Here is a 26,951-nt window from a genome sequence, read left to right as displayed (position 1 = left end):
GCAGGGCTGAGTGGGATTGGCCGCCTGTGCCCGCTGCGTGTTCACAGGGGGCGGGGCCGCTGTGTGTTCACAGGGGGCGGCCCCGCTGTGTGTTTCATAGGGGGCGGGCCAGCTGCGTGTTTCATAGGGGGCGGGCCAGCTGCGTGTTCACAGGGGGCGGGCCAGCTGCGTGTTCACAGGGGGCGGGGCCGCCGCGTGTTCACAGGGGGCGGCCTGCCGCGTGTTCACAGGGGGCGGTCCCGCTGTGTGTTTCATAGGGGGCGGCCCGCTGCGTGTTTCATAGGGGGCGGGGCCGCCGCGTGTTCACAGGGGGGGGACCTGCTGCGTGTTCACAGGGGGGGACCTGCTGCGTGTTCACAGGGGGCGGACCTGCTGCGTGTTCACAGGGGGCGGACCTGCTGCGTGTTCACGGGGGGGACCTGCTGCGTGTTCACAGGGGGGGACCTGCTGCGTGTTCACAGGGGGTGGACCTGCTGTGTGTTCACAGGGGGGGGCCTGCTGCGTGTTCACAGGGGGCGGACCTGCTGCGTTTTCACGGGGGGGACCTGCTGCGCGTTCACAGGGTGGGACCTGCTGCGTGTTCACAGGGGGCGAACCTGCTGCGTGTTCACAGGGGGCGGCCTGCTGTGTGTTCACAGGGGGTGGCCTGCTGTGTGTTCACAGGGGGCGAACCTGCTGCGTGTTCACAGGGGGTGGCCTGCTGTGTGTTCACAGGGGGCGAACCTGCTGTGTGTTCACAGGGGGCGGCCTGCTGTGTGTTCACAGGGGGTGGCCTGCTGTGTGTTCACAGGGGGCGAACCTGCTGCGTGTTCACAGGGGGCGGCCTGCTGTGTGTTCACAGGGGGTGGCCTGCTGTGTGTTCACAGGGGGCGAACCTGCTGCGTGTTCACAGGGGGCGGCCTGCTGTGTGTTCACAGGGGGTGGCCTGCTGTGTGTTCACAGCTATTTAGCATTTCATGGCTCTAAGCATCAGACGAGTCCGTCAAGTTCACTTGGCATTTTCAAACAGAAACGCACTTGCTATCCTTGTTTTGTTGGAAATGTTATATTCCCAGTAAATAAATACATACTCATATTTATTTCATTATTGTGTTTTAATCATTTGTATTATATCTCATTGTATTTGGTAAAGGTTAAGCACTACTTGTTATTACTGTCATTGTTTACAATAGTACAAGTTTGCAGTAACAGTAGTAGTACTAATACATGCTTTGTCAAACTGTCTGAGCTACAACACGCCCCAAGTTGGGGAAGAAGAGATTTACACCATGACGTCATCATCGCTGTTTGAGGGCAGAAAGTGTAGAAAGGTCTTACCGCCCAGGTTTTACTGAGTCTGAATATGGGAGCACTCTGCAGAGCCGACACCACTGACACCAGCGAGTGGAGGTTGTTCAACTCCAACAGTTTCTGGAAACAAACACAGGTACCCATGAAGAAGATGAAAAACATACTTCCCAGCTGGTTTGGGATCCCCTAGGAAGAGCTGGAGGACTTGGCTGAGGATAGGGACGTGTGGGATGAGCTGCTCGGTCCACTGTCACTGTGACCCAGATAAGCAGTAGAAAATGGATGTAAAATGAATTTTTTTTATTTATGACATTCTGTGTGTATTTTATGAAGGCTGTGTAAAAAACAAACCAAAGAAAATATTTTTAACTTGTATGAGGTTGTGCAAAAAATAAACAAAAAAATCCTCCAAAATTACAGTTTATTATGTGCTCCTTGTTAAGACAATAAAGCTAGAATTTGTTCGTACAGGCATCCATGGTGTTTTGTTGTTGAATGGAGAGATCGCCTGCGGCTCTGATCATGCCCACCTCGGTGTTACTGCGCTGATTAATGCTCACTTTTTGTCAGTTCACAGGTGTTAGATTTTTGTTAGCAAGCTTTTCATTGAAATGACGACTTGCCACTGCCCTCATCATTCATCGCTCTGTGGACAACACGCCTCAAAGTCCACAAAGAAGAGAAATATTTATGCTGCAACGGGGACAACATAATTAGTGTTTGTGGCAAGGAAAGGGGCGTGGCATCACAATGTGGAGCCACTGTTATCAGCGATCAACGGTGGAGGATAGAACTGTCCAACAGCCTAAAAAATTAAAACCGTCACCCTGAGAGTGACCGGTATCTTACCAAAAGGTGAAAAAAAAGAGACTACCACGAGGAACAAACCACCATGAAGAGGGACTGACAGGCAAGAGAATATACCATATATGAAATTTGGAGGCAAAATTTCAAAAACTGCGACCAGGGAAGTCGTTTCATTCAATTTAGTGTTTGACCTTCCTGTGGCCTAGACCTTTCACCTTGAGTTTGATCCTGTTGTGTGCTGAAAGGCATAAACCAATTTGCCCCACTGTCCCACAGGGCCAGTAGACTTTAGAAGTTAGTGGCCCACAGTGTGGGAGCACTATCCCTGGAATGAGAGTTCATGATATTCCACCTTGAAATCCTGCAAATAAAACTGCCTATATAATATAAACCAATCCAGAAAAAAACATAAAATAGTCTATGGACCATGAAGTAAAAAAAAAAAAAAAACATAATTTATCAGAGGGCATTCTCAAGTGTAAAAAAATAAAGTGACTCCCATAAAATTCAGAGAACATTTTTTAGCAACCCTCAGTCAGAAATGTAAAATACAGATGTAGGTCCATATCAAAACTAAAAAGTATGCCTTGTCTGGATTGGAGTTATACAGTAATGTTCAGAATAACAGTAGTGCTATGTGACTAAAAAGATTAATCCAGGTTTTGAGTATATTTCTTATTGTTACATGGGAAACAAGGTACCAGTAGATTCAATAGATTCTCACAAATCCAACCAGACCAAGCATTCATGATATGCACACTCTTAAGGCTATGAAATTGGGCTATTAGTAAAAAAAGTAGAAAAGGGGGTGTTCACAATAATAGTAGTGTGGCATTCAGTCAGTGAGTTTGTCAATTTTGTGGAACAAACAGGTGTGAATCAGGTGTCCCCTATTTAAGGATGAAGCCAGCACCTGTTGAACATGATTTTTCTCTTTGAAAGCCTGAGGAAAATGGGACGTTCAAGGCATTGTTCAGAAGAACAGCGTAGTTTGATTAAAAAGTTGATTGGAGAGGGGAAAACTTATACACAGGTGCAAAAAATTATAGGCTGTTCTTGTTGGATTTGTGAGACTCTACTGAATCTACTGGTACCTTGTTTCCCATGTAACAATAAGAAATATACCCAAAACCTGGATTAATCTTTTTAGTCACATAGCACTACTTTATTCTGAACACTACTGTAGATCTAAAAATGTAAAAAAAAATATGCTTTGGCTCCTTTGCTAATGTCACCGTGGGGTTTCCACAAAGGCAAGCTGGTTAGACTTTTAAACTCACTTCAAAACACCCAGGGTCTACCAGGACAAAGCATATACTTTACTTGTCAGCATACGTTCGATAGGCCCTGCAGATTTGGCAGAAAACCTCATTCTTCTCTTGGTCATGACCAAGCCACGCCCATTTCTGTGGCCAGGTCGGGACAAATCCTCTCTTCCTCTTGTTTCTTTCATACAGCCTGTCTCTCTCCCTTAACTCATCATCACTAAGCTTCCTCTTCTGGCCAATTCACTTAGCAAAACTCTTTCCTGGTTGTTGTCCGGGTTTGGGTGGTTGTAGTTTAAACATACTTCAGTTCAAATTTCAAAGCATTGTGTTAGATTTGCGTCTTGTTCATCTTTGTTTCCTGCAGCTTCCCGTGCATTTAAAGATGCTAACGAACATTGCTGAAGATCAGTGATGGAAACGGCCGAACGCATGCTCCACCCATCGACAACATATAACATATGTGTGAGATTCTGCGGGAGCATGGAACGTGGTTAGGGATGGGTATTGATAGGATTTCGATATCGATACCATTATCGATTCTGCTTATCGATCCGATTCCTTATCAATTCCCTTATCGATACTGCTTGTGAATTTTCTGTGTACTAAAAGTAGGCTTTAAAGGTTTTCTATATCAAGAACATTTTGAGTCTTAAAGTAAATAAATATGAAATTGATCACTGGATCCTTAAACTCTGGACCTAAATAAACTCTACATGGTGGCTCCCTGACCTCTGAATATAAATAGAAATAAACAAAATCTGTAGTTTTTGACAAAAGCATTTCCTTTCAGACATTATTGGCATGAATGTCTTTCCATACCTCTGAGCTGAACTCTTGCAGCTCACTGTGCTTCACGTCAACATCAGTTTAATTCATGAAGAATGCAGGACGTCTCATTTTGGGAAGAAAAAAATATGTTTTAGTCGATTGTAGTTTATTTTCTGTATTACAGCATTTGGAAAGAGGTGTCATTTTATTTAAAGCGGCAATTCATTTTGAAGTTATTAATTCAGACTGGACTGTGTCTCAGCAGAGAGCTGCACAGCATTTGGAGCTGTGCCAACAGAACAGAGGACGATTCTTGTTTCCTGACTGCCACAAGACAAAATCTCACTTAGCGACTTTCATCTGCACAAAAGTGACTCACAATCACGACTGACATATTTTAATGGCTTTGAGAGGAGTTAAGAAGCAGACTTGCCGCTTCTGAAGAGTTATTACTATTATTGCTGTTGTTGTTGCTATTATTATTAATATATAAATAAAATAAATAAAAAAAATTAAGATAAAGTCCAATGAACCAAGCGGATAAAACCATTGCTTCATTGGTTCATGCTTCCAAGTGCAGTCACTCTGCAGAAGCGGTTGATTACAGACCCGCTGCAGAGTCTGCAATCAACGTAGAGAAATTATCATTTTCCCGACCAACACCCTAAAAAAACAATGGCCACTCTGAAGGACCAATAAGGGAATCATTAAGCAAAAAGACTACTAATATCGGTGGATTGAATCATTTCTTAACGATACCCAACCCGAGATGTGAGATGTGGTCTGTGGTGCGAGACCAAAACAAACAAAGAAGATGACAAAAACAAACATGGCGGACTTTTTGAAGATTGATGACACGGAGATGTGTAGAAATTCGACTTTGCCGCCGCAAAATATGGTAAAATAAATAGAATTTTGCGTATTTTCGTAGTGGCCCGAGCGGACCATCATTTGATAAATTGTACTGCCCCGTAGTGGCCCGAAAGTAGGCCAAATTGGTGCCGGGCCAGCGGGTAAATGGCTATGTCGAGCCCTGAAAGGTATCTCCATATGACTGCTATATGTGAACTTATAAGAGTCTGCAATGATGATTTACACGCTTTGTCAAACCCTTTAAAAAAAATCTAAATGTCAGAAGTTCTTTCATGATGACATCATCAAATCAATCAATCAATCAATCAACTTTTTTCTTGTATAGCGCCAAATCACAACAAACAGTTGCCCCAAGGCGCTCCACACCGCAAGGCAAGGCCATACAACAATTATGAAACACAGTCTACGTCTAAAGCAACATAACCAAGGGATGGTCCAGGGTCACCCGATCCAGCCCTAACTATAAGCCTTAGCGAAAAGGAAAGTTTTAAGCCTAATCTTAAAAGTAGAGAGGGTATCTGTCTCCCTGATCTGAATTGGGAGCTGGTTCCACAGGAGAGGAGCCTGAAAGCTGAAGGCTCTGCCTCCCATTCTACTCTTACAAACCCTAGGAACTACAAGTAAGCCCGCAGTCTGAGAGCGAAGCGCTCTAATGGGGTAATATGGTACTACGAGGTCCCTAAGATAAGATGGGACCTGATTATTCAAAACCTTATAAGTAAGAAGAAGAATTTTAAATTCTATTCTAGCATTAACAGGAAGCCAATGAAGGGAGGCCAACACGGGTGAGATATGCTCTCTCCTGCTAGTCCCCGTCAGTACTCTAGCTGCAGCATTCTGAACCAACTGAAGGCTTTTTAGGGAACTTTTAGGACAACCTGATAATAATGAATTACAATAGTCCAGCCTAGAGGAAACAAATGCATGAATTAGTTTTTCAGCATCACTCTGAGACAAGACCTTTCTGATTTTAGAGATATTGCGTAAATGCAAAAAGGCAGTCCTACATATTTGTTTAATATGCACTTTGAATGACATATCCTGATCAAAAATAACTCCAAGATTTCTCACAGTATTACTAGAGATCAGGGAAATGCCATCCAGAGTAACGATCTGGTTAGACACCATGCTTCTAAGATTTGTGGGGCCAAGTACAATAACTTCAGTTTTATCTGAGTTTAAAAGCAGGAAATTAGAGGTCATCCATGTCTTTATGTCTGTAAGACAATCCTGCAGTTTAGCTAATTGGTGCGTATCCTCTGGCTTCATGGATAGATAAAGCTGGGTATCATCTGCGTAACAATGAAAATTTAAGCAATACCGTCTAATAATACTGCCCAAGGGAAGCATGTATAAAGTGAATAAAATTGGTCCTAGCACAGAACCTTGTGGAACTCCATAATTAACTTTAGTCTGTGAAGAAGATTCCCCATTTACATGAACAAACTGTAATCTATTAGACAAATATGATTCAAACCACCGCAGCGCAATGCCTTTAATACCTATGACATGCTCTAATCTCTGTAATAAAATTTTATGGTCAACAGTATCAAAAGCAGCACTGAGGTCTAACAGAACAAGCACAGAGATGAGTCCACTGTCCGAAGCCATAAGAAGATCATTTGTAACCTTCACTAATGCTGTTTCTGTACTATGATGAATTCTAAAACCTGACTGAAACTCTTCAAATAGACCATTCCTCTGCAGGTGATCAGTTAGCTGTTTTACAACTACCCTCTCAAGAATCTTTGAGAGAAAAGGAAGGTTGGAGATTGGCCTATAATTAGCTAAGATAGCTGGGTCAAGTGATGGCTTTTTAAGTAATGGTTTAATTACTGCCACCTTAAAGGCCTGTGGTACATAACCAACTAACAAAGATAGATTGATCATATTTAAGATTGAAGCATTAAATAATGGTAGGACTTCCTTGAGCAGCCTGGCAGGAATGGGGTCTAATAAGCATGTTGATGGTTTGGATGAAGTAACTAATGAAAATAACTCAGACAGAACAATCGGAGAGAAAGAGTCTAACCAAATACCGGCATCACTGAAAGCAGCCAAAGATAACGATACATCTTTGGGATGGTTATGAGTAATTTTTTCTCTAATAGTCAAAATTTTGTTAGCAAAGAAAGTCATGAAGTCATTACTAGTTAAAGTTAATGGAATACTCAGCTCAATAGAGCTCTGACTCTTTGTCAGCCTGGCTACAGTGCTGAAAAGAAACCTGGGGTTGTTCTTATTTTCTTCAATTAGTGATGAGTAGTAAGGTGTCCTAGCTTTACGGAGGGCTTTTTTATAGAGCAACAGACTCTTTTTCCAGGCTAAGTGAAGATCTTCTAAATTAATGAGACGCCATTTCCTCTCCAACTTACGGGTTATCTGCTTTAAGCTACGAGTTTGTGAGTTATACCACGGAGTCAGACACTTCTGATTTAAAGCTCTCTTTTTCAGAGGAGCTACAGCATCCAAAGTTGTCTTCAATGAGGATGTAAAACTATTGACAAGATACTCTAACTCCCTTACAGAGTTTAGGTAGCTACTCTGCTCTGTGTTGGTATATGACATTAGAGAACATAAAGAAGGAATCATATCCTTAAACCTAGTTACAGCGCTTTCTGAAAGACTTCTAGTGTAATGAAACTTATTCCCCACTGCAGGGTAGTCCATCAGGGTAAATGTAAATGTTATTAAAAAATGATCAGACAAAAGGGAGTTTTCAGGGAATACTGTTAAGTCTTCTATTTCCATACCATAAGTCAGAACAAGATCTAAAATATGATTAAAGTGGTGGGTGGACTCATTTACTTTTTGAGCAAAGCCGATAGAGTCTAATAATAGATTAAATGCAGTGTTGAGGCTGTCATTCTCAGCATCTGTGTGGATGTTAAAATCACCCACTATAATTATCTTATCTGAGCTAAGCACTAAGTCAGACAAAAGGTCTGAAAATTCACAGAGAAACTCACAGTAACGACCAGGTGGACGATAGATAATAACAAATAAAACTGGTTTTTGGGACTTCCAATTTGGATGGACAAGACTAAGAGACAAGCTTTCAAATGAATTAAAGCTCTGTCTAGGTTTTTGATTAATTAATAAGCTGGAATGGAAGATTGCTGCTAATCCTCCGCCCCGGCCCGTGCTACGAGCATTCTGACAGTTAGTGTGACTCGGGGGTCTTGACTCATTTAAACTAACATATTCATCCTGCTGTAACCAAGTTTCTGTTAGGCAGAATAAATCAATACGTTGATCAATTATTATATCATTTACCAACAGGGACTTAGAAGAAAGAGACCTAATGTTTAATAGACCACATTTAACTGTTTTAGTCTGTGGTGCAATTGAAGGTGCTATATTATTTTTTCTTTTTGAATTTTTATGCTTAAATAGATTTTTGCTAGTTATTGGTGGTCTGGGAGCAGGCACCGTCTCTACGGGGATGGGGTAATAGGGGGATGGCAGGGGGAGAGAAGCTGCAGAGAGGTGTATAAGACCACAGCTCTGCCTCCTGGTCCCAACGCTAGACAGTCACAGTTTGGAGGATCCCAAAAAATTGGCATCCTCTGATCTCAGCACAGGAATCCACTGAATAAAGCGCTTTCCGTGGGGATAAAGATGGGCTCCATAATGCTGATGTGACCACTCATGGAAGCCCGTCTTTGTCCTGGATGTTTGGATGGTTCCAGTTAAATCCATAAAGGGAACTTCAATTGGAGCAAACAATGTCATGATCTTCCCGTGTCTGGCTTCTTATTTTGGTTTTGTCTCTCATCTGTGTCCATGTCCCCTGTCTTTGATTTTCTAGTCATGATTACTTTAGTCACTGGTTTCATTTTGCATTTTTACCATTGCAGTCATTGCTTGTAATTTCTGCCCATTAGTTCCGTTCGAGTTTCAGTTCCAGTCTTTCATTTTCTTGTTGATCACTTTTCAGTCCTGGTTTTGTTTCTTTGTTCCTTCCATGTGTAGATTTTTTTGCATTATGTTTGAGACTCACCTTTCAGTTTATTTCTGTCTGCTTAGCGTTTACTTCACTGCACTCTCTTGCACCTGAGCTTCCCTCATCTTTGTCACTTTCTTCCACACCCCCTTCTAGAACTTTCTCACACACCTGTCTCATTTCCTTAATCTCGTCTTGTTATTTAAGCCTTGCATGTTCCTACTTAGTAGCCAGTTCGTTGTGCTTGTTACTGTGTGTTTAGGCCCTTTTCCACTACATCAGGGGTGCCCAAGTTCAGTCCACGAGAGCCACCTTCCTGATACGCTTAGTTGTCTCCCTGCTCCAACACACCTGAATCCAATGAAAGACTCGTTAGCAGGCTTTTAATGAGTCTTTCATTGGATTCAGGTGTGTTGGAGCAGGGAGACAACAAAGCGTGTCAGGAAAGTGGCTCTCGTGGACCGAACTTGGGCACCCCTGCACTACACAGATCCAGCACTGCTCAGCCCGACTCCACTCAGTTCCAGGTGCGTCTTTTTCCATTACAAACAGAACCTCCTCAACGTGGGTGGGGTCGTCAAAGCAAACTGCTGTGACGTCGTTTTATACGTGACACAAACATAAACAATGGCGGACTCCGTGTGTTTACTGCTCTGAGTTTTTAAGTCAAAGCTGCTGGCGGCGAGACAAAACACGCTTGAAAAGTACAGAAGACTTTGGGACGTCACACAAGAATATGAAGTCAAAGACAAGAGGATACACGCTGCTAAAGAGACGAAGCATGATGGTAATCTAATCGTTAGCTTCATAAGTAGCTCATAAATAAGTAACAACCTCAGGCTGTCGCTATTAAGTATTAAAATTGTGACTGTCAAAATAAAGCGTTAATTTAGATGAAATAATTACAGCACCTATCAGGCCTTCAGTCACAGTTTGCTCCATTTTGTTTTCACGTCAGTAACTTGGTCTGTAAATAAAGACTCATTTCTGAGAGCAATAAATGTGTTAGATGTCAACAGTTTTTTTTACCAAAGTAACTTGCTTTGGTAACTTATTGTTAAAAATCAAATGTGGGAGTTTGTGCGTTTACTGACGCTGATACACAAAATGTTGGTTCAGTTTTACGTCGTCACTGAACTCGAACAGGCTTAAAACACATTAAAAACATTCATGTTTTTCATCCAGATTTTAATGTTCAATGGACAGATTTAAATATGAAATCTAATAAGATAATTATTAAAGGAGTCATATTGTGCAGAAAGAATCAGCCTCCAAACTCCCACAATTCTGTTTTTTATAGACATTCTATATACATAATACAGCCTTTTATTGTCATTGTACACATTATAAATACAATGAAATTTGTCTGCATTTAACCCATCCAAATTAGTTAGACAATTCTGATTTAACATCAATTTACAGCTTCTTTAATATCTGTTTGATGTGTAACAGAAATAACCCAGTTCCTTTTTTAACCAGATTATTAAATGCAATTAAATGATTTGTTTAGATTAATTAATCAAGTACATTATTTTTTAATAACCTGACAGCACTAATTAAAATATGTAGGATGTGTGTGTTTCAGATGGTTTTCTTAGAGTCACCGCTGCAAAAGTTCATACCACAGAATGGGGACACCTTTGTCATCATTTGCCTACTGTTGTATGGCTGGGGGACCTGGCTGCCTTTTTGTTTCTGTCTTTTGTTTTTCCTTCCAGGTGGCTTGCATTTGGGACTGAGTGGCTGTGTAGCTGAGTTTATCAGGACCTCACCCTGATCACCTGAGGCTGATCACCTGCGGCTCATCAGGACTCACAGCTGTGGTGCATCTACATGGATTGGAACATGGTGGCATTTAAGACTGGAGTACACAGTGTGTATTTGCCAGAGACTCGACCTTGTGACCAGACGGGTGAGATCGTCGTCTCGAGAGCCATCTCATCATCAGTGGATGCAGAGAACGTCCAGGTTTGATGCACGGTCTGTGAAAGAGGAGGGGGTGAGGTCTCACGCTCGTCAGCACACTTCCTGAGGTACGTTAGATTTTGTGACTAACATTTATACAGTCAGTAAATATGGTATCCCTCACACCTTATTATATTGAGCTGTATGTAGTCGTTTAATCAGCTTCCACTGCAGTGGAGTTTTGTGAACTGGATGTTCCATGCCTGCAGGGTGGGAAGCTGATTAGTAATTAAGCCAGGAAGTGTTTGCTGTTTGTACACCTTTGAGCGTTCTCTCTGTGTGTTGAGTGTGGACTCACATAATGATTCCTTCTTTCACAGACTCGGTTTGTCGCGGCCACCTGGGGGGTGTCGGCGGGGTCCTTGGGTCCGAACCAGTTCTGGCTCCGGACCGTTAGCGCTGCTGGGAGCGCACCGCAATCCACCACGCCAGACCGCGCACTTTTATATTTTTCACAGCACTGTTATGTTCATTAAACTCTGTTATCCTTTGTACCGTGCTCTGCTTATTTTATACTGTGTCCTTCAAACGCTGGTCGGTTCTCCGGGCTGCGTCCGACACATAACACCTACATGTTTTACACCGGTTATGTTTCACTGTGAATTCTGAATAAATTGTTGTACTTTGTGCAACATCAATTTGATTTGTAAAAGTTACCAAGGTTTACTGATTTAAGCATAATCCAGTAGGAAAATAAGTTTTACATTTAATGGGGTCATAAATGTAAGCTGACGTAAACAGACAGTAAACCTGGTTGTTCAAAATATCTGAATAAAATGGAGTGCATTTATATCGCACTTTTCCATCTGAATCAGACGCTCAAAGTGCTTTACAAATAAAGCCTCACATTCACCCCGATGTCAGGCTGCTGCCACACAAGGCGCTCACTACACACCGGGAGCAACTAGGGGATTACAGACCTTGCCCAAGGGCCCTTAGCGATTTTCCAGTCAGGCTGGGAATAAATTACTTCTGGTTTGGTATCAGTCATCCAGCAGAATTATACACCACAGTACAATAGTTTGTGGTAAAATGTTACATCTTGTTAAACCCTAAACCTCATTTAGCCTGAATTCCTTGATGTAATGGTGCTCTATCACTGAAGTGACTAAACCTTTTAAGGTTAAACACCATTTGGTAAAATCTCAGTTCAGACCTGATTATTCCAAAATCTTTGTAAAGATTCAGTCAGGTGTAGTGTGCAGTGTCTTCTGGAGTGGCAAATCCCAAATTAAAATTCTTAAAAATGAACCATCACTGCACCAAACAAAATGTTTTTTACTGTTGACTCAGCCAGAAATGACAGAAAACTGTCACAATCACGTAAGACAATTTGTTTACTGCAACTAAAAGAAGAGCAAATACAAAAGAAAATAAAAAAAAATCTGTGCAACACAGCAAACTATACAAGAGTTCCATGTGTCTATAGTCCTGGGGTGGGGTCGCAGGTCACACCCCCAAGCATCGCGTGGACAAGCTCACCCAGCACGTCAAGGAATGCCTGATTAACACAGCTTCACTGGGCCCAGTTCAGCTTCAGCCTCACCATCACTCAGAATGGACAGATTCTCCTGCTGGAACAGCCTCCTGTTTGTCTTGCCTGGACAATAATGAAGGTAGAAATAGGAAGTGATTAACAAAAGCAAGTTAAAAAATACATAGAGTGAACCCCCCCCCCCCCCCCCAAAAAAAAACCCATAAGAATTGTAATAAGTCCTATAATATAAAACCCTCCAGTCTCTGTTTGATCATTACCCAGAGTTTCAGTTATCTTGGTCACTTTGCATGAAAGTTATTTCTTTTCAAAATTATGCTCCAACAAATCAAACCATTTGGAGCAAAATTTGCTGGACCTTTGTGGGATGTATCACAATATTTATGGGTTCTGTTTTCTTTTTTTTAGGGGGGGGCAGGGGGTGTCTAAAAGCTATGTGATGTGAGACACGTTATCCTTACCTGTGATGACACGGTGCTGTGTGGTGGTGGACGTTGATACAGATGTTGAAGCTGGTGGTCGAACCCTCCTCGCTTATGGAACTGGATTCATCACAGTAATAACACTAAATGAGTCAAATGTGCACGTTTGTTGTCTTGCTGACTTTAGGTGATTTTCTGTCAGAAGTTAATACTTTAAAGCAGAGCACGGAGTTAGCTAGCTCGCTAGTTAGCAATCAGCGGGCTCACTGTGTCTGCATATGAGACAACGATGTTACTGTAACACAAATTTAGATTCAAAATCTTCATTTGTTAAAGTGTACTTCCACCAGTGAGATAAGTAACGTTAAACAGTGCTTTCATGCAGATTAAGGGATTATAAAGTCACAAAAACACTTACCAGCCGTCGCTTCCAACAAAGCCGTGGCCAAGTCGCGGTCATCCTGCCTCCCGTTGCTCGCCGGTCGGTGTCTGTAAACAGCGTTCCTGCAGTCAAACCGCTTCCAGCCCTTATGGTCTGACCTACTCCGGCTGTTGTGGTCCTGTAATCACTTTAAGCTTTTTCAGCTGTTCTCTGCGTTGCTGTAATGTCCAGCGGTATCCGTGCACAGCCAAAGACTGGGAGATTTTCTCACTTCAGACAGATTGCTTCATCCACCTCTCTGTATTCTCTCCTCTGCCACCAGACACGGAAACATCCACAACTCATCCACGGACCACAGCGTGGTTTTGTGCGAGTAAAAAAAAAACAAAACAAAACAAAAAACCTTGCTGTGAAACGAAATAAAAGCCCGGTCACTGTAACACCACCAAGTATTTAAAAATGGCGGGTTTGATTCTTGTGTCGGACGACGCGCTCATGACTCGTCCAGTGATGACATTCTCTGAGCAATCAGTGGCCGGCAGCCTGCTGACGTCAGATTATCAGCTCGGCTCGCTTGGAACCGCTCCTGAGCAGGTACCAAAAAAAGCACCAGGTACCAGGTACTAACCCTCATGGAAAAGCATAAAAATGAGCCGAGTTAGTGCTGGTTCTGTGTAGTGGAAAAGGGTCTTTTCAGCCCTCGTCCCTGCCTCTGTATCCCGGCTCTTGCTCTGTTTTCGCCGTGTTTGACCTGGCCTTGTTTTGTTTTTTAACCTGGCTTCTACCTCAGCTCTGATTACGTTGTCTCACGGTGCCTCTGAACCTTGCCTGTTTTTGACTCCACCATTTGTCTTGCTCCTGTCTGTACCTCTGCTTCACTGACTGTCCACCCGTGTATCGAACCTGTGCCTGTATTCAAGATAAACCCTTTTTATATTTCCAACACTTGTGTCCGTGAGTCCTGCGATTGTGTCCAGTCACTCTGTGTCTGTAAGCCGAACGAAGCCTGACAAACAATACCACTACAGTTTGCAAACAGCATTATGTCATCGCCCCCATCCGACTGTCCCACATTCAGACCTCCGGACAGTCCTCCTTTTGCCACTTTCTTCACAACAGGCCAAAAAAGAAGACCATTTTGCTTCTGATTTTTCTGCTTTTCCTTTGCTCCTCACATGCTGGAAACAAGCCGTTCATCTCTGCTGGATTCAGTTTGAAGGTTCTGGTACCGACAGAGCTGACTGTGTATCAATAACCAGTGAAGCATTTTTAATCAAACATCACTGGAACTAGATCAGAGGAGCACTTTGAGAGAGTAACTACAGACATCGACGACAAACACGTCTCACCACATCCTGATCTGTTGGTCAATGAGCAACGTCACGGGAACTGCTGGTGATTAAGGAACTTGCTCCAGGGTACTGCAGCCGTACTCATGACGGCAGACCTGGTCCGTCCACTTTGCCCACATGTTACAACCCCCCCATCAGAAAAAAAAGTTGGGACAGTATGAAAAAAAGGAAATTAAAAAAACAAAAAAACAAAGAAACACTTGCATTGAATCTTACATTTTCTTTACTTTTATTTCATTGCAGACAGTCTGGACCAGAGAGTTTTTGTTTTGTTTTGCTCGTCAACTTCATTTGTTAAAATTCATCCATTTAGGGCCTTTAAGACATTCCAGAAAAAAGTTGGGAGGCTAAAGCACGTACCACCTTGTGATGTTGAAGGTGTTCTGTCTCTGAGGACAACAAGCAATGAAGCATTTCAGGTCTTATTTTGTCCCATTCTTTCTGCAAACACATTTTAAGGTGTCTAGAAGTAGGGGTCGCCAATGCTGTATTTTTTTTTTTTGGCTTTGTAACGTGTGCAGAATGTAGATTTATGGAGTCTTTGTGAAAAGTGCATGGACGTCTACTTACCTGCTTTAATGCTGTCATCACAGAATGTAAATTACCTTTGTCAAAGGCACCGTCTCAACCCCAGACCATGACAGACTCTTTTGGACTTCATGGTGATAACAGTTTGGCCCTTTTTTTTTAACCTTTGGTCAAGACCACATGGTGTCCATTTCTTCCAAAAAACATCTGGAGTACTGGTTTATGTCACCACACTACATGTTGCCACTGTGTGATGGTCCAATCCAGATGCCGGAGACATTAACACAAGTTAAACAAAGGCTTTTTTGGGGGGTGTTAACTCTGTATTGTAGAGCTTGACAAAGGTTTCCCAAACCAATACTTTGCCCATGTGGTTATATCAGCTATTGATGAATGAAGGTTCTTGATGCAGTGCTGTGTGAGGGATCAGAGGTCACGAGTGTTCAGCTTACCCTTGCAACCTTGCCCTTTATGCACTGAAATTCCTCCAGATTCCTTGAATCATTTACTGATATTATGCACTGTACAGGGAGAAATATGCAAATTCCTTCCATTTTTTTAAACTTTTCAATAATTTTCAAAAATTAGTTGATAAACCGGAGATCTTCTGCCCATGTTTGCTCCTCAAAGACAGCCTTTCACGTGTATTGCTTTTGTGACAAAGTATGACTACAGTTACTTGGTGACATCACTGTTTGAAATAAAAACAAATAGTGCTGTGAGAGCACAACATCTGGCAAACGCTGCTTTGCTACAAGTGCTCACTACAGTTCAAGGAATTGTACCAAGTTTCCCGAAATTCCTCCTAAAAATGTGAGAGGAGTTTGTTTCAGAATGCAGGCACCAACTCATGAAACTGGCAGCATCTGGGTTTGTCAATCAATGGCCATAACTGGTCAAATCAGCCCAACTGGAACGATATGAAAACATGTGTATTATCAACCAATAACAAGGACTTGTACCAAGTTAGACGATCAAATTAAATGCATGGATCACTGCGTGCTTTTTGATCTGCCGCTGTAACTGTCAGTGGCAAAATATATTTAAGAATAAGTGTGAATATTTTTTATTTGCCTTTTCCATATTGTCCCAACTTTTTCTAATTTGGGGTTGTATATTCCTCTGGGCCAAGGATGGAATCAGTGACCTTTAGGTGTCACACCCGCTCCTCGACCTTTTTGTCATCACTCCTGCACACTGCACGTGCACATACAGAGCCACTCCCCACACACTGCAACACCAGCTGGAATCGTGCATTGAATGATAATAGCAGATACATGTTTAGGATATTTGAAGAACGTGTCACTACGAGACGTACAACAACAGGCTTACATGTCCACCTGAGACAACCTAAGCTTGCATTAGTCCAACAGTTTCACACTTCAGACCCGAGTTTCACTGATGTTGAGCTGGCTGGTAAATAAAGGTGAGAACACTGCGGCGCACGCGTCGGCCATGATGAGGTAAGCTCTGCAGTCAGAGGCTTCCCTCACCTTCAAGCAAGCACAAATCTCTTCACTGCTCACCAAACCCTTTACATGAACCACAGACGCACCTGCTCTTAAGCCTTTCCCTGTTTGGGCCTGTTAAGGTGACGTGTGGATGGCAGTTTGTCTGAAGGTCTGACGCCATTCTGTCTGTGATTAAATCATTTGTGACTGAATTGACAGCGGACCAACAAGGAGGACGTGACTGAGGACAGAGCCGGGAGATGAGCCAAGCGAGAAGGAAGAAGGCCGCAGAGAAAAGGCCAGACCTGCTTTCTGGGTCAGACTGTGACCAGCCAAGTCCCACGTCTGCAGTGCTGAACTCAGAGGACAGCAGCTCCTCCTGCAGCAGCACGCAATGGACCAACTTCACAGGGCAACTTTGAACTGCTGCATCGCCGCTTACAGAGAACTTTTTTTTTTTTAACACCCAAAAAAGATGAAAAGCTGCAGGTGGGAGATTTGATCCAATGTATAAAAATTCTTCTTTATTCCACAATGAACCCATGAACAAACAAAAGCTGCATTATTTTTTTCTCCAATTGCCGCCTGCAGGGTCGTCACGGTGACAGACGTGGAACAGCTGACCAGTTCAAATATTTCTAGCACCACTGTGCTTGCGTGTGGAGGTACGTGAGTGTGTGTGTGCGAGGTTGCGATCTCACACACACACACACACACACACACTGATAAAGCTTTCAGCAACGTCAACACAGTTGCTGTAAATTTGTTATTACTTTAATCTCTAAACAAGCTCTAATGTTCACTGAGGTTCTGATTTTTTTCAATATGTTAAAAACATCTCACTCTTCTTTTGGAGTTGAGCCATCTATAAATAAAATGAACACTTCAAACGCTAAAACCTTCAGTCTGTTCACGTTTGCAATTATAGTTTTTCTGCTTTAATATTTATAAGACAGAACATGTTTTTATACGGCTCATCAATTTCACTTGCAGTGCACTAAAACATAGGACCAGAATAATACTGATAAACATTTTAGTTGTTAAAAATATTATTATTAGTAGTAGTAGTAGTAGTAGTAGTATATGCAAAAATATCTTTCAGAGGGTGTTGGGGATTGGTGGAGACATTCAGTGTGCTCTCTCTTTGGCTACGCCCCTGGCCTGCACTGTGAGCAGGAAGAATGAAGTACCTGTGCATCCATGCTTTTATCTCTTGCCAGACTTTGTATGTATTAAATAAGAAAAAAGAAATGCACAAGTATTTTTTTAACTTACTGCTGTTGTTCTGTTTTTACTGCTGTTGGAGTCGCACTAACACTGCCAGATGATGTGCAAAGAAAACAGTATAAATATATTTGTGCTGATCTTGAACACTTCAGACACAGTGAGAGGATGCAAACTCTTAATTCACTCAAAGCTGCCGTACTCAACAGCTCGCCACATCCAGCGCTCGTATGTAGAAAATATGCTGACGTGGTTGTGGATATGCATGTTGAATGTCTCATACTGATGCATCGATAATACGGTGACCTGGTATAGATCCCTAAAGCTGACTGATCTATGATCAGCTGCCGCCATCATTAAAAAAACAGCAACTTTGCACTTTATGACATGAAACATTTCACCTTGTAAAGTGATTCAAATTTTTCTTTCTTTGTTTTCCTGGAGTGACTGCTCAACACTTCCTTTGACACTTGAACAGTGAAATGGCATGGCATTAAACTGTTCCCTGTCTTTATTAACAGGGAAAAGCAGCAAAATATCATCGTGAAAAACATGATCAAAGTAAGAATGGCATTTCTGAATATCAACCGCCACTTTAATGCATCTTTTTCTGTAAAGAAAGTTACAATTATTTAAAAAATGAAAAGAAGCATATAGTTCAACTCACCTTTGCTATTTTGACAAAATGGCTGAGGATTTCTGCACGGATTTTCAGGGTCTGGGCGGTTAGTATTTCTCTTACCAGCCAAAAGCTAACCTGAAATTGAAAAACAAAAACAAATACACAAGTTCAAGATTGGGCCAGATGAGGGCACACATCCTGCATCCACATCCACCACACTATGGAACCATCTGGGATCCTGGATGGCAACCCCCCCCCCCCCCCCCCCACACACACACACACACACACACACAAGCCAAAAACCAAAAAAACCCATAAAGCTGTAGTGACTGTGATGAAGACTATACTGAGTCCACAAAGACTTTTAGTCCATAAAATAGTTTAACTGTTGAAAAAATTATGAAACTTGGCACACATGTTGGGGACCACAACATGCCAATTTTTCAATTAGTGGCTGCCACCTTGGATTTCAAAATGGCCATCTTTCAACCAATATTTTCATCAATAACTCCAATAAATGACAAATCTAAAAAAAAAAAAATTCCAATGGCAAACCATATGTTTTCAGAGTCTGGTAATCCAATGGAACCACTGCCCGATGCTTCAGAGGTTGGCCATCTTAGACTTCAAGATGGCTGCCCACCAATCCCTGTTTCTTTAATTACTCCAATAATATGACAGATAGAAACAAAATTTTAATAGCAAACCCTACATTTTCAGAGCCTGGCAATCCAATGGAACCATTGTCGGATGTTGCAAAGGCCAGCCATCTTGGATTCCAAGACAGTGCTACAAGAAATCAAAGGTCTTAATGTCACCAAACTACACTGTAATAAATGAACACACAATGGTAATTTCAAGTTGAATTTTACTTAAAAATGGAACACTTAATCTTATACTGATACTGGACTGAACGTCTGCCATAGTTTTGTCCAACGACAAAAATGCGATAATCATAACGTCGTCAGTTCTATGCAGATAAACAAAATCTCTCAGTCAGAACGGTAACACTGAAGTTGTGGACAGGGTTTAATTTTCTCAATGCAATACTGTCGACTGTGATGCCCGCCATCCTGGGATCCAATGCTTCCACAACACAACTGTGATAGTCTCTAATACTTCTTCAAGTGGAACATGAGGTAAAATATGGAATCTGGTTTCTACAATATTTGTGAGAACAGCTAATAGCACCATATCATCCCAGTGTTCCTCCAGTTTAACAACTAGTCAACAGATTTCTTCATGTGCCATCTCACTGATTTAGTTTTGGCAACACTGTCCATCACAAGCACAGAGGAATCTGCACTGAAGATTGGCCTTATAACATGCACAGTTGCTCTTGCAAATCTTCTTGCACTTGCAACACTGCAATTTGAAGTATCACCGACATGCACACCCACAGCTGTTATTACCACCAGTAATAGCCACTAGTCGTGGTGCAATGTAGTGAACCCATGTACAGGGGACCCTGTATGACACACAGCAATCCATATATTGGATAAAGTACTAGAGGTAAGGCAGGTCCTGACAGCAAGGCATCAGCTCCCCCATGGCACACGCGCTCTCTCTCTCTGTCGCTCTCTCTCTGTGTCTCTCTCTCTCTCGCTCTCTCTCTCTCTCTCTCTGTCGCTCTCTCTGTGTCTCTCTCGCTCTCTCTCTCTCTCTCTCTGTCGCTCTCTCTGTGTCTCTCTCGCTCTCGCTCTCTCTCGCTCTCGCTCTCTCTCTCTCTGTCGCTCTCTCTGTGTCTCTCTCTCTCTCGCTCTCTCTCTCTCTGTCTCTCTCTCTCTCTGTCTCTCTCACCCACCAGAGAATCAGCTATTTGGCACGGGCGCATTTGCAGGAAAGTGATCAGCTGTTTATGAGCATGCACACGCGCAGCGGTTCAGTCAGCTAGCTGTCCTGGCCACACACACAGCAGGGTGTGTGGATGATTCAGCCTGCTGCTCGCACAGCGCTTTAGTCACCTGTTATGAGCGCACACATACACAGAGGTTCAAGCAGATATGGGAGCCCCACGCCTGTCCTTTCTCCAGGATTTTAGTGGATGAGCTGACCATGTGCCCTGGCAATCAGTCAATGCTCGGGATTGTGTGGACCTTGCAATCACGTTATATGCCGTGACGTGCAGCAGGGTGTTGTGCCATATGGGAATTATATTTCATGGTGGATGAGGCATTTGTGAGCTGATGTTGGCAACTTACAGTGCTGACTGCGGCAACTGAGCCCTGAGGAAGGTCTGTCGACCGAAAGCTTGGCTATTATATGTACAAAAGGATTTAAGTGTGCAGACATTTTTCTTTCACGGCAGCTTACAGCGCTGCCAGGATGAGTTGGTTGTCATCACAAGCACCAGCTCCTGCTGGTGTTTGCCCTGTGGGTAATATGTGTCTGGAGTGGTTCCAAAGGTGAGTTTCATTTTTATTTATGTTGTGAAGCCCTGGCAAACCAGTTTTCCTGGCATTCCTCCTACAGAGGTACATGGTGCCTATGTAATGTGTGTATTACAGTTGTCACATCCCGTTCAGCCATGCACGGTGCAACGCGGCTCTGAGACGCACTGACGTGCTGCACAGCTCACCTGACGGGGCTGTTACAGATACATGGTTATGCTCTCTCATGTGTTACATAATGTATGTGAATTATGATAATCATCGTAGCTGTAGCATCACATATGCGTGGGGCCCTGCCCCGCGGCAAGTCAAAGGCTCTGTGTGGTGCGTCACTTACGCCCACAATGTGCATGATATTACAGATCCATTGTCAGTCCACCTCCTGTGTTAGGAGAAGTATCTGTAATATTATGTTATCATGGCTGTTAGACCCATCCAGATGGCCACAATGAGCATCACGGAGACACGCTGACACAGGGTGGAGTCGGTGTGATGGCGCAATGGTCACGTCGAGTGCACATAATGATTGTGTGCCACAGACATTGCACATTACAATATTTCCTTTGCGTGCAATGAACAGGATGCATGGGGGGGGGGGGGGGGGGGTTGTACTGCAGTCGTACTGGAGTCATACTACGGTAAGACTGCCCTTTGAATTTTCCACAGTTCTAAAGCAGCTCGACAGTGGTGTGCATGTTCTCTACGTTTGTGTTGGCTGTGCAAATTTGGTAGATTTTGTTAAGTGCCACACAAATGCTGTACGAGTAATTCGAATGCAGCTCAATATGCACAAATGACGTTCATGTGACCGCCTGCTGACGTGTCCGCAGTCTGTGTTAACTAGTGCTCTATTCCTGGTTGTGTATACGTGTTTGTCCTCTGTGACCGCCTGCTGACGTGTCCGCAGTCTGTGTTAACTAGTGCTCTATTCCTGGTTGTGTATACGTGTTTGTCCTCTGTGACCGCCTGCTGACGTGTCCGCAGTCTGTGTTAACTAGTGCTCTATTCCTGGTTGTGTATACGTGTTTGTCCTCTGTGACCGCCTGCTGACGTGTCCGCAGTCTGTGTTAACTAGTGCTCTATTCCTGGTTGTGTATACGTGTTTGTCCTCTGTGACCGCCTGCTGACGTGTCCGCAGTCTGTGTTAACTAGTGCTCTATTCCTGGTTGTGTATACGTGTTTGTCCTCTGTGACCGCCTGCTGACGTGTCAGCAGTCTGTGTTAACTAGTGCTCTATTCCTGATTGTGTATACGTGTTTGTCCTCTGTGACCGCCTGCTGACGTGTCCGCAGTCTGTTTTAACTAGTGCTCTATTCCTGGTTGTGTATACGTGTTTGTCCTCTGTGACCGCCTGCTGACGTGTCCGCAGTCTGTGTTAACTAGTGCTCTATTCCTGGTTTGTCCTCTGTGACCGCCTGCTGATGTGTCCGCAGTCTGTGTTAACTAGTGCTCTATTCCTGGTTGTGTATACGTGTTTGTCCTCTGTGAGCGCCTGCTGATGTGTCCGCAGTCTGTGTTAACTAGTGCTCTATTCCTGGTTGTGTATACGTGTTTGTCCTCTGTGACCGCTTGCTGATGTGTCCGCAGTCTGTGTTAACTAGTGCTCTATTCCTGGTTGTGTATACGTGTTTGTCCTCTATGACCGCCTGCTGATGTGTCCTCAGTCTGTGTTAACTAGTGCTCTATTCCTGTTTGTGTATACGTGTTTGTCCTCTATGACCGCCTGCTGATGTATCCGCAGTCTGTGTTAACTAGTGCTCTATTCCTGGTTGTGTATACGTGTTTGTCCTCTGTGACCACCTGCTGATGTGTCCGCAGCAGTGGTGGGCACAGTTCCGCTAATCAGCTAACCAGTATTTATCAAAGCTAATGTTTTCATTATCCAATTAGCTTTTCAGATAACTTTGAAAACCATCATCACACCAATTATCTTCTGATAAATTTTGGCCCGATAATGTTTTGATTGCTAACATGTTTTGTAGGTTAAGTGAATAAATATTAATCAGTTAAAAACATTTGTTAAGTCTGATATCAGGAGAAACCGCTCTATCCTCTGCTGTCAGAGACAAGATGGTCACAAGATAATTGCTCTTGACAGCTTACTAGCTCACCGGCAATATCACCAAAGTATCCAGAAGGATACAGTTTTAACTTATGGTTAGAATTTTAACAAAACTTCAGACATGTTATTTAAATTAACATAATTTCTGAAGTTTTATAAAGTGAAAATATCAGATATATGTTTTAGTTTTTAAGTAATGCACTAGTTTTGAAGGTTTTAGTGTGGACATGCTGTGTCCAGGTGCATTATGGGCAATCTCAGTACAGTCACAACAGGAGAAATGCATTTGAGACGCTCTGATCAGGCTCCACACGGACAACAGCATTAAACTCTGTATATTCTGCCTAAAACTCTCGTAAATATATTCTCTGGGTTTATAGACATTGTTATTGTGTTTGTTTTATGTAAAAATGCCAGAAGAAGCTCAGGTTGCTTCTCCACGCAGATTAAACGTAGCAAACGGATAATTTGGAATATTTGTTGTGGAAAGTTTTCACGGTCTCTACTGCCATCTACTGGCCAGTGGTGTTCATGGCAGTATTCACCCTAAGTATTAAGATATCCCAGAATCCTTTGCGTGGCTGAGAGTTGTTGCAGGCTCTTGCAGCAGCTAAAGAAATAAAAATGTACATTTTGATTGTATAATGTTCATTTACAGTTGTTGTCGTGGATTCTGTTATTTAAACAGCAGCAACTCTCTGGCGCGCAAAAAACAAAACAAAACAAAAAAAAACCAAAAACTGGTACGCAAAGGATTATGGGCAAGGGTCTGAGCGTCTGGGTGTCAGTACATGGCAGTGTTCTATGCATTTTGACCCCGGTTATATCAGACAGTTGAAAAATCAAAAATGACATTTGGCTTTTGCAAATGGCTTTTTTTTCATATGACTAAAATGGCATATTTTACAAAAGCACATTTATATGTAAATACCAACACACAATAAGTCACATTACATGTTGGTTTTTACATAGAATGAATGAGTCAACCAATCAGCGTTAGCGGAGGCTCATTTACCCATAATCCCTTTGGCATCTGTCTGTGTTTGTTGCAAAACTTCAGAATTAGCGCATTATTTAAAATTAAAAGATGTGTTATATTTTAACTTTGTACAAATTACAGAATTGACATTAATGGAGGTTTTTATCAAAACCATAAGTCAAAACTGCTTTATTTTCCAAGACCTCTGCCTCATGGTGGCACGGCTGTATCCTGTTAAGGAATAATGCCTCATTTTGTGTGTGTAGAGTTGAGCTTAGCTCCTCTCAACTGCTTCACTGCTGCAAAATATGCAGTAAACAGGAGCTTCCAGCAGTGAGCAGGACGCACAAAAACAGAAGTGCTGCAAGTGCACTGGAGACAATACAGAAAGTTATCGGTTATTGATTAACTGTAGCTTCCAATAAACTTTTTGGGTGGTTTATTGGTTTAGCTTTATAAAAGATGACTTTGTCCATGGTCTGTGTTAACTAGTACTTGACACCTTGTTGTGGGTAGGCTTTTGTCCTCTGTGACTGCCTGCTGATGTGTACACAGTCTGTGTTAACTAGTGCTCGACACCTGGTTGTGTGTGGGTGTTTGTCCTCTGTGACTGCCTGCTGACGTGTCCACAGTCTGTGCTAACTCGTGCTCTATAGTTCTATACCTGGTTGTTGACAGGGGCCAAGGCCACGTGCCACAAAAGCGGTCGGACACCGGTTGCAGACTTACAGACATGATGTAGGAATAAAAAGATGACGTTATCATTGAAGCAGGCAAGGGTACAGTATAGAGGCAGCGATGGAAAAGTAAGGTTTCAAAAACATGGAGAGACTAATACAAGAGCTGAGGCAGAGACAAAATCCAGGGCACAAAGTGAGGTCAAAGCATAGCAGAGCAAAACAGGACTTGGACAAAAACGCTGAAATGTAGATACAAGATACTATCAAACTGGCAGGGAAGTGAGGGATTGTGAGGGCTTAAATCAAAAGTGGTGTAATTAGTGGAACAAGACGCAGGTGCTAGTGAAGGTTCTGGATGGGGGTGTGGTCCAGAGGGTGCAGTGACACAAAAGCAAAGTGAACTGGACCAAGATAACTAAGTAACAAAACCCAACTGTGCAAAACGTGACACGCTCAACAAATACTAACATGACTAATCTAAAAAGTGGTAAACATGAAGATCAATGATAATAACCAAAACTAGAACAGAACTGATACAGATTAAAGTACAAAGGTAAAAGCAATAACCGATAATAAGATGACAGACATAAATTACACCAAAATGAAGGAACCGAATGACAAAACCAGAGACTACAGAAATAAGCAATAAATAGCAAAAGGAACATAATAAGATAAGAAACACTGAAGATCAATAATAACCAAAACCTGTGACTGTGGTCCGGGTGATGTGGTTCTAGGGCACCCCCTTCTGTAGACCGCTGGAGCCTATCCCAGCAGTCACAGAGGGCAAGGTGGGGCACAACCAGGACAGGACGACAGTCTGTCACAGCCAGCCACAGTAGTGACCGGATATTTAGCTGTGATCTGGGTCTCTGTGTGTGGCCGTCTTGTGTCTTGTGGCTGTCACCAAAATTCAGTTTTGGGAGCTCTCAAGGGGATCAAGACTCTGGTGTCCTAGCACTCGGAGGTCCAAGCTTTTCTCTTCTACCTGTAAAGCCCACGGAGAGTCAAATGACCCTGGCTAGCTGACTTGGCTAGCCACATTCTTGTGTTTGCATAAAGCCCATGGAGAGTCAAATGACCCTGGCTAACTGACTTGGTTAGCCACATTCTTGTGTTTGCATATTTGCTGTCTGTGTTCTGAGACTTCCTTGTTTACATAACAGAAGTAGCTCTCCACAGGGGATCTTGGAGTCACTTGCCTGCTTAGCTGAAAGGGCTGCATATGAAGCAGGAGTTGTGTGCAAAACGTGTAAAATTACAGCTGCCTAGTACACCTATTGCTACAACTATTTGTGCACCACAGCGGCTGAAAGATCTGTCGTTCTGGATGTCCCAGCTGGACAACATGTACTGTGTTTGGATAGACATGGACTAACAACTGCCCACTGTGAGGCATGTGTGTCTGCTTGCTGTCATCATGTGGACATAATGACATAATAACAGTGTGGGGACTGTTAGTCATTGTGAGTGACTGTAACCTGTACCTATTGTATATATTTTGGTTTTTTGGTACATTTTGGTACATTTCAATAAAATCCAGAAAACAAAGTTTTCTTTTGGTGTGTTTTTTGGTACATTTCAATACAATTCAATCAATCAATCAACTTTTTTCTTATATAGCGCCAAATCACAACAAACAGTTGCCCCAAGGCGCTCCATATTGTAAGGCAAGGCCATACAATAATTATGAAAAACCCCAACGGTCAAAACGACCCCCTATGAGCAAGCACTTGGCAACAGTGGGAAGGAAAAACTCCCTTTTAACAGGAAGAAACCTCCAGCAGAACCAGGCTCAGGGAGGGGCAGTCTTCTGCTGAGACTGGTTGGGGCTGAGGGAAAAAACCAGGAAAAAGACATGCCGTGAAGGGGGGCAGAGATCGATCACTAATGATTAAATGCAGAGTGATGCATACGGAGCAAAAAGAGAAAGAAACAGTGCATCATGGGAACCCCCCCACAATCTACGTCTAAAGCAGCATAACCAAGGGATGGTCCAGGGTCACCCGATCCAGCCCTAACTATAAGCCTTAGCGAAAAGGAAAGTTTTAAGCCTAATCTTAAAAGTAGAGAGGGTATCTGTCTCCCTGATCTGAATTGGGAGCTGGTTCCACAGGAGAGGAGCCTGAAAGCTGAAGGCTCTGCCTCCAATTCTACTCTTACAAACCCTAGGAACTACAAGTAAGCCCGCAGTCTGAGAACGAAGCGCTCTAATGGGGTAATATGGTACTACGAGATCCCTAAGATAAAATGGGACCTGATTATTCAAAACCTTATAAGTAAGAAGAAGAATTTTAAATTCTATTCTAGAATTAACAGGAAGCCAATGAAGAGAGGCCAACACGGGTGAGATATGCTCTCTCCTGCTAGTCCCCGTCAATACTCTAGCTGCAGCATTCTGAACCAACTGAAGGCTTTTTAGGAAACTTTTAGGACAACCTGATAAT

The 26,951-nt window shown here is 42.8% G+C and overlaps 1 protein-coding gene across 2 annotated transcripts in view; it reads right to left on the bottom strand.

Moving 5' to 3' along the window:
• The window catches only part of ralgps1 (Ral GEF with PH domain and SH3 binding motif 1), a 272,310-nt gene that overhangs the window by 179,403 nt on the left and 65,956 nt on the right, over positions 1–26,951 (bottom strand). For both annotated transcript variants that reach the window (XM_034191724.1, XM_034191723.1), the window contains exons 6-7: positions 18,439–18,528; positions 1,318–1,410 (exon numbers count right to left, since the gene is read on the bottom strand). In XM_034191724.1, coding sequence (XP_034047615.1) covers positions 1,318–1,410; positions 18,439–18,528 — 183 coding nt within the window. The remainder of the gene's footprint in view (positions 1–1,317; positions 1,411–18,438; positions 18,529–26,951) is intronic.

The sequence above is a fragment of the Thalassophryne amazonica genome, chromosome 17 (assembly GCF_902500255.1).
Source record: "Thalassophryne amazonica chromosome 17, fThaAma1.1, whole genome shotgun sequence".
NCBI classification, from domain to species: domain Eukaryota; kingdom Metazoa; phylum Chordata; class Actinopteri; order Batrachoidiformes; family Batrachoididae; genus Thalassophryne; species Thalassophryne amazonica.
This window is presented reverse-complemented; position numbering and strand designations above follow the sequence as displayed.